The following is an 8,943-nucleotide window of genomic DNA, read 5'->3' on the forward strand; positions in this document are numbered from 1 at the left end:
GATCTCGAGTGGTCCAAAACAAGTTCCAGAGCTCCAGTTATCCTGTTTGCAAAGGCAGGCTTACTAGCCACATGCCTGATTCATGCCTTGGTATTGCCCTCTCCCTCTGGTGTTGCCCATGGGCTCCCATAAAGGTTCTGGTTGATCATGTGATCGGTCACATCCATGCAGGTACACCGCTATCGAAGGGACAGCATTCTCACATCAGACCACGTCCCAGGCAACCAGACAGCATGCAGATGGCCTTCGACTCAGGCAAAGATCCCTGGTCCAGGCAAGCTCTAAGATAGACGTTTTAAGATTATAAGATAAAGCATGACTTTTTCCCCATAAAGAACAGATCAAGGAGGCATTTCTCAGAGCAGAACAATGTTGTAACTCTTCCTGGAACTTTACAATGTCAGCTGCTCCCTGGATACAGCACGGAATGTGCCCTACAGAGAATCAGGTAAATCACTTGTGAAGCTCCTGGGAATCATAGTTTTACAAAAATAGACAGCCTACCCTGCATCTGCAAACGTGGGTAGACCGGGAAGAGGCAAGTGGTGTTATGAAGACAGTGAGTTTTGAAGTCGTTCGTGTCTTGAGAAAATCCATATACAGATGTTCCTGAATGATTAATTTTGACATATTACTGTCTCCCTCACAAGATTGTTGTGCATTAATGTGTTAAAGAGTTTATTTTAGTACAGTGATCCCAAATCATACATGCTTAGTATATTTTAGTTTCATTTCTTCCTCTCCTGACACATTGAAAAGTATTAAGACCATAGCATTCCTCTTCAAAAGCTGTATGTAGCTTAGCAAATGAAGGATCTATAAGCACAACCTGTTATCTGTAATTTGCCCATATCTATTTAAACTAGATTATCACCTCCAAAAGATTCCAGCTTTTAAAAATTGCTTTTAAATGTGTTTCAATATATATAATTGATTTCTTCTTTTTCCTCCTCCTTCTGAGAAGGATAATTAAGAGGCTGACACTAGTAAACAGGGAGCGATTGTCACTGAGCCAAAATCAGAGAGAGCTGAGAGCTAGTGAACTTCTGTGGCACTTGTGCAGAAATGTGGTCTGACTTTGAGGTTACCGTACTGGCCTCTGAGTTTCTAATGACCACACCTATTTTATGTCCAAGGCTGCATTCATTTCCCTCCTGCATCCAGCCTTACACAATATGATACTGGACTAATTAGGTAGAATGCAACCCTGTTTGACAGTTTTGCAAAAATTTGATTAGATTTTTTTTAAAGGAACTTTTCCCCATGATGATACTTCTTTCACTCATATTGAACCTGTATGACCATTTCCAAGATCTTTCTGGATCTTTTCTTTTTTTACATCTGGAAAAGAAGTGAGTATTCTCCAAAACTAATTCATTGCCATCCCTTTGGCTGCTACAGTGACGTTCCCAATCCAAAGTATCAGTGACAATGAGTGCAATTTTTACTCCACTGTTCCTTTTCCTGTTTTGACAGTAATGGGAAGCATAGCCAGGAAAAATAAAGGCCTGTGGCCCTGCATAACCCTAATGTGTGGAGGTCCTGGGTATCGAGTAATTTACCAGGTAAAAAGGTCAGCAGAAAAATATCTCCACCTCGGCTATTACACTATTCTCTCATCCATTCTATTTTATTGAACAGCAACTGCACCTATTAATTAAGGCACATGTACCTTAAAAAATGAATGAGTGAAAGAAACACTTATAGATTAGTGTGCTATTGAGTAGGAAAAATGCGTCCTGTGTTTTTCAGTTGAAGCAGAAATATTGTCAACAACTTAACATAGTCATCCACTCAATCTTTTAAAATTTCCAAATTCTTATTTTGTTTGGTTGTTTGCCATTAAAATTCAACTCCTCCTTGCTTTTTATAAATTAAAAAATATAGACATCGGGAATTTGATAGAAAACTGCATGCCAAAAAACTATTACAAAACAAAAAGAGGAAACCAAGAATTTAAAATTTAGAATAGCTAAATAAAAGGTTTATAATACAATTTATTTTTACTCTTTTTGCCACATATAAGATGGGTAACATGCTGAGGTTGTAGCATTTTTTCCCCCGGTACTGGAAATTGAACTCAGGACCTTGAACTTGCCAGGCAGGTGTGGTGCCGCCTCTCTTTTGAGAGAGGAACATCTCGCTCAGTGGCATGAAAACCTGATCATCATACTGGTGGACCACAAATCGTATGGTGCACTATTTTCATTCAAGAACGTACAATAATAGTAGAAATAAATGGATGAATCAGACTATATTTGTTAACAATGTAAAACAAAACATCATAAAATTATAAAAGTGACTTTATTATTTTGGTAATAGTGTTCCATTATAGATAAACACAGATACAGATTTTTAAAATTTGATATATCAAACAGTAAAAGCTACAAATTAATGTTGCAGCCTCAGAATCTATTTTGGTTACAGCCATGTACATGCAGCTGCTGGGTACATACTAAAAGCATATGTGACAAAGAACAAAAATAAGAAATGGTTAAATAAAAAGTTATTCTTGAGTTATAAGCATCTACTAAAATATGCTTTTTTAATCACAAAGTTGTGTCACAGCTAAAAACACACAAGTAATACATACTGCTACACAACTACTTGATCTAATGTAGACCTAGTATGAAAAAGGGGTATAGTAACATTTCACAGGTAAAGGCTAAGTTCTGGGACATGAAACCTTTTACATAATCCTCAAAACACACCTGAGATATCTTTTTTTTTTAAAAAAAAAAAGCACTTTTCTTAAACAGTCAAAGCCTTATATAAATGACATATGTAATAAATCATATACTTTAATGTTGTAATAAGCTGAAGACGTTCTGACTTTAATGGTGATCAGTAAATACAGTCTATCTTTGGGAGGAAAAAACATGAGGTTTTCTGATTAAGCTAGCAATCCAATTACTGCAGCCTACACATTAGGTTATTTTTTCATATTTGGTTTTTCTTCCTTTAGGTAATAAACATATTAACTAAGCCAGGCAACCTCCACACATCCACCTACTTCTTTCTGTCTAAGCACAGCTTTCTCTTTGCCTCAGACATCAGATGACAGTCAGACCTACGTACATAAGAATAGATTATAGCACATCTGGACTTGTTGATTAATGAGGCATCCAGGTTGGTGCATGATTATTTTTGCTATTACACATCTCTCAGAGTAAAGAGGGTACAGGACCCCCACATCATTGTGAACACTGCTGGGCCATAACATTTTGGAACAGACACTGCCTAAAAAGCTTATATACACTGGCTAAGCCTCATTTTGTAGTTGACTTTAATGCCTTTCAAAATACTGGAACAAGGGTCAGGGATTTAGCTTAGCAGTTTGGTGGCCTGCCTTGCAAGCACAAGGACCCAAATTCAATCCCCGGTACCAAAAAAAAAAAAAAATACTGGCACAATTTTTCATATGCAGGAGGAAGTAAAACTATTAAATTTTAAAAATAAAAATTACATGAAATGTTTATTAATTCAGTATTTTTTAGAAATCTTGAGATTCAACTCTGGCACATCAAATAACTTCTTTCTCAGTGCGCATGCTTCAAATTCTGTGCTTCCGTTTGATTAATTTGGAATGGGTGGGAAAATATTTAGTCATTCTTCTTCCTTTTCATTCTGCCCCTCTTTTCTCTGACCACCCACACACAAAACCATCATGCATTTCTTCCTTAGTAATATTGACACAAAAATTCCAAAATTCTGAATAAAGCAGAGCAATCAGTAAGCTCTCAGGACCCTGTAGAACGTCTTTTGGGAGTTTAGTTCCAATGAAAATAAAAAAGGGAACTTTGTACTTTTGCACTCTTCCATCACTTCTCTAAAGGTTTCCAGGTTATTTCTATAGTCCAGAAATTTTGTTCCCGCTTTATTCTTTCTGAACTATCAAACTAATGGCTCACAAATAATACCTAATACAACCAGTCCACTGTCTTAAAATTTTATTTGCAAAACAGCTTCCCAAAAAGATCTTCTGGTTCTGACACTTAAAAATCGGTGTTAATGCAGAACTTCCATTAGTCATTCAAAAGAGAAACTAGTCAGTTAGAATGAGAGCCCACCTCCCCGCCTTTACTCAGTGAGGAGAACAGCCAGGTCACACATGGCATTGTTCACTGTCATCCAGGTTTGATAAGACATTGGTCAGATTTCCACCAGCTTCAACTGGCATCAACAATCAGCATGGATTTTAAATTAAATTTAAATTTAAGCATGCCAATAGTTTGGAATTTTAACATATTAATTGGGCCAATTATAAAAAGAGAATTTGTATTATAAATATAATTTTAACTTAAACAGGAAATAACATTTAACTGATATAATTTTGAAATGTGTCCACTGTTGAAAACCTGGATAAGAAAAGACCTCTTGCTTTGACTTGGTTTTCATGATGTCAAAAATAGATGGCTCACTGAATGTACTTGGACTACTTCGACTTTTTGATTTGCAATATTATGCAAGACAAATATTATTGAAACTTTTCCTGATGAAAATAATTGATACTAACATACTGCTATGAATAATTATGTAACCTATATGTAAATAGTAAAGATACTTAGTACTATTTGGTGACGTGGGTTTGTTAAGCCCATGAGACTTACTGAAATGAGTATATATAATCACATATCAAAAGCCAGACTGGTAAATTTTTTTTTTCCTCATAATTTAAATACTATACTTTGGCAGTCAAGAGAGGTAAAAGTTCAGCTCAGAATTTTACAGTTTAACAACTGACACTTTAAAATTCGTGATGAATCTCTGAAACGCACTACAATTATTAAATTAACACACTTTAACGTTGATAAGTGCCTGAAACTCACAATTATTAAACTATTAATTTCTTTTGAGCAACTGACTTTCTGATTTATGCTGAAGTAAGGAAGCAAAGCAGTAGGCAAGAAGATAAATCCACTTAAATAGCTATGATCTATTTTACTGAAAGGTGAGAAGGTCAGTTTTGGTCTCTACCCTTTCCTTTATCACTCCCAGTCAGATCTTGCATTGAAATTACTTACCTTTGCATCTTCAGTACACCCTGAAACACTGCTTTCTACACTTTTCCCTGGAGAGTATATTTCTCCACATAGAAGCTCAATCTTGGATTCACCTGAAAAGTCAGAGTTACTGAAATGCTCCTTCACTAGAGAGCTGTACGTGCGTGTGTGTGGTGAGGGTGGAGGGCTTAACTCCAAAGCATGCTTCTTAAAAATTATTAGTACCAAGATCTAATAGTATATAAAAATTCTATGGGCCCTCTAATTCTTAGACTCAAACAAATCTGCCAAAGCTCCTGAACGGTCCAGGACTCACGAGGAGCCATTTGGTGTGGAGCACACCTCATGTGCAAGCCACTTAGTTTCTGACCACATTCAGGCTGATTAAGAAGTGGCAGCAAAGAGAAACCAAACATTCCGAGCTTTCCTTCCTATTCTCCAAACTTCAAGCGTTTCTAAAATACCGGTTTGCCTCTCCCTTCTCACTAGCAAGTTTCTTCATCTTGCAACTTTTGCACAGCACTATCAAGGAGCTCCATGGACTCCCTGAGGGAAACGTGGACTTTAAAGGACTTGGGCTTAATGGTCAGGCCATAACTGAAACTCATTTTTGAGGGCTCGTTTTGGTTGACCTTGAAATCGCACTGATGAGCTAGAATGGAAATGAAGAGAAACATCAGCATCTTGGACAGCTCTTCCCCGATGCACCGCCGTTTTCCCACTGAAAAAATCATCACACTGTTTGCCAGATCCTTGTTGATGAAGCCGTCCTCGTCCAGGAATCGGGCTGGGTCGAAGTCCTCTGGGTTAGGCCACTTCACCGGGTCATGATTCACAGACCACTGGTTAACAAAGATCACTGTGTTCTTAGGGATGTAGTAGCCCAAGACAAAGGCACTGTCCGTGGTCGCATGAGGAATAGTGACCGGCAGGAAGCTGGTGAATCGCATCGTTTCATAAAGAAAGGCCATGACGTAGGGCAGGTTGGGTTGGTCACTCATGCAAGGAAGACGGTCCCGTCCCACAACCTGATCCAATTCAGCCTGTACTCGAGCCTGCACATCGGGATATCTGTTTGGTTTTTAATGCAGAGGGGAAAAGAATCAGTTAACCAAATTAACTCCTATTTTATCTAGAAGCACATTACAGTTTATTTTAATTCCACTTTTCTTTATATTGCCTGTCTAGGTAAATGACTGAATTTATAATATGGGGAAAAAAACTAAATCAATTGCTAATTTCTCTCTAAATTTTAAGGCATACTTTAACAATTATATTTTCTATAATAAGCTTCACATGGGTAAAGCTCTCTTTCTCATAGTAGGTAAAATTCTCAAGTTTTTCAGTCTAAAAATGCACAGTATTGGCCAAGCCAACTTATTCATCAGACCCCCAGCACTGCCTGGGCCCACAATAGTTTTTAAGGGTCCACAAAAATGTTTTCATGTCTTTTAAATTTTTCAGACTTCAAAAACAAACTTTAGGGAGGAGAAAAATATTTTAATATGTAATTTTTTATGTATTTATTTTTATATCTATGTACTCATAAAATATAATTTGTATAAACAGTCTACAATGGCAAAAGCACCCAGGACCCACAAAAAAAGTTAAAATGAGCTCTTTTCCTCTGCTCATTTTAAGTAATTTCTTGTCCTGATTTTATAAGAGTTTGTTGGAATCGGGTTAAACAAATCTACATATTTTCTAAACTTAAAAGCAAATTCTCAGTGTTTGTAAGAATGTGGTACAAACTGTAATACTTATGCACTACTGCAGATATAAAACGGTACAAATCTTTTGGAAAACAAAATCTTAGTCCAAGACAGGGTTACCTCCTCCCCCTCCTCATTTTAAACCCAATAATCCATTCCTAGAAATGTGTCTTCAGGAAGTAATTTAATAGATACAATTATATACAAAAGAGCTGTAGCTAAAATTTAAAGTGCATAGTAAATGATGAATGTTAATGCCCAAGCAGTGATACTAATCATCTGTAAGTTATTATAGCAACACATGTAGCGATCAAAAATTACTAAAATAAATGTTTAGAGATGGGAAAATGTTCACTGCAATAAGTAGAAGAGTCAGAAGAAAAACAAACAATATAACGCTGTAAAAAAATGTAAGCATGGATGTGGTGAAATTGTGGATGATTTTAGAAATCGCTTCTTCAGCATCAAATTTCCGAGCTCTGCAACTTTTTTCATAACTTTCCAATAAAAACTTCAGACCATATTCTCCCTATGGAAACTGTTCAACTCTGTCAAATGTGAAAGCAGCCACAGACAATACATAAATGAATGACAGGGCTGTTTCAATCCAGAAATAGGTACTGCAATTTACTAATCTCTGCCATATTGTCTTGTCATGAAAAAGAAGCAAAAAATATGTATCTGCCTTTGTTTAATTTAACTCTGAAATTGTTTTATTTCCTTTTGCTTGCCAACGGAATATAAGAAGAGTCTTTTACAGTTCCATTCTAATTTTTTTTAAAAGCCCATTTCAATAGATAACACGCTGCTCTAGACATGGGAAGGACCCGTTCTGGGTTGGTCTTTTTCCAGAACTATGATTGGCTTTTCTTTAATTCTGCCTTCCTCATCTCCCAATATATGTTTCTATAATTTTAAAACCCAAAGTTATTTAATATACAAAGTTTTAAAATTTGTTAAGGTAGTTGTACAAAATCTAAGGAAATCGAGGACGTAGTGTGTTCCCGGAAGCTACCTCTACCTTCCAAATCCAAGATCATCAGGACATTCAACATCCCGACTTATTTATAGACCCAAGAAATGACACAACCGGAATTTCTGGTGTCTTAAACAATTGCGATTTGCCTTGAGAGCATTTGCCCCTGAGGTAGGAATTTCAGGTAAAATACAGGTAGTCTGATTAAACCTGAATTTCAGATAAACAATAGCATCTTTGAGGATAAGCATATCCCGTGTAGAATTTATTTTTTCTTTACTTAGTCTGGCAACGTGACCCTGGTGGCCTGTGACTGGTGCGCGTCGGGTCGATGCTGAACTGGGCGCCAGCACCAAGGCCGGATTTGGGCACCTGCAGAGCCCGGCGCATTGGTCGGGAGGCCGAAGGCGCCTCTTAGCTGCCCTGCACTCTCCTCCAAGGATATGGTGCGCATCATCAAAAGCGACTTCTTTTGCTGTTCTTTGACCTATTATTTCTTTCCTGCCTAGAGATGGATTCACGAACCCAGAACTGCTTCGCTGGTTTCCGGCTGCCTCCAAAAGCCTCTGCGCGTTTTAGCCCCCAGCTCGCCTCCGCGGGCTTTCATTGCCCGGGGACTAATCCCTAACCCCTGGCTTATTGTCAGAGTCGCACCTGGGTGCTTCTGATCCGTGCCGATTACTCGGCTGAGTTTAAGTAACATATTGACTGCGTTTCCCTTTCCGCAGAAACCCTTCCAACTGTGTTTCTACGGCGCTAGAGCACAGAACTCTTCAGAGAACTCACTGATCGGCGTTATAAAAATCATATTTTCGCCGCGCCGGTGAGGGGGGGTCCTCACAAAGGTGCCCGGCTCGCAGGCTGGAGAGAGCGGGAAACAAGATCCGAGCCGCTGAGGACCCGGCTCCCCCGGGAGCCGTGCGCGGGCGGACGCGTCTCATCCTTTCCTGCGCCTCGCTGGCCGTCTCTGGGTTGGCGATTTCAGTTTGGAGGGGTGGGGACCTGCAGGGAGCCTCAACGTCTGCGCTCTGCTGTGACCGCAGCGCACGCTAGCCCCACTCCGCTTTTCTTGTGGTTGATGTTGTTTGTTTTGTTCCCAAGGAGGAACGAGAGCCCCAACCCGCGCCCTCCAGAGGCGTTACCTGGTGAAGAGGATGAGCAGCCACTGCAGCGCGGTGGAGAGGGTGTCCTGGCTGGCGCCGAAGATGTCGGTGACGGTGCCCGGCACGCTCTCCATGTCCAGCCGCGCGCC

The 8,943-nt window shown here is 39.0% G+C and overlaps 1 protein-coding gene across 1 annotated transcript in view; it reads right to left on the bottom strand.

The window, feature by feature from the left end:
• Positions 1–2,734: 2,734 nt before the first annotated feature.
• The window catches only part of LOC104853481 (cytochrome P450 1B1), a gene marked incomplete at its 5' end in the record, with an annotated part of 6,579 nt that continues 370 nt past the window's right edge, over positions 2,735–8,943 (bottom strand). Inside the window, 3 exon segments of the mRNA XM_033762231.1 lie at positions 2,735–6,074; positions 8,834–8,940; positions 8,942–8,943. The exon segment at positions 8,942–8,943 is cut by the window's right edge and continues 370 nt beyond it. Of these exon segments, the coding sequence (XP_033618122.1) occupies positions 5,489–6,074; positions 8,834–8,940; positions 8,942–8,943 (695 nt within the window).

Source organism: Fukomys damarensis, unplaced genomic scaffold (assembly GCF_012274545.1).
Source record: "Fukomys damarensis isolate Sample0158 unplaced genomic scaffold, DMR_v1.0_HiC HiC_scaffold_2, whole genome shotgun sequence".
In the NCBI taxonomy this organism is placed as follows: domain Eukaryota; kingdom Metazoa; phylum Chordata; class Mammalia; order Rodentia; family Bathyergidae; genus Fukomys; species Fukomys damarensis.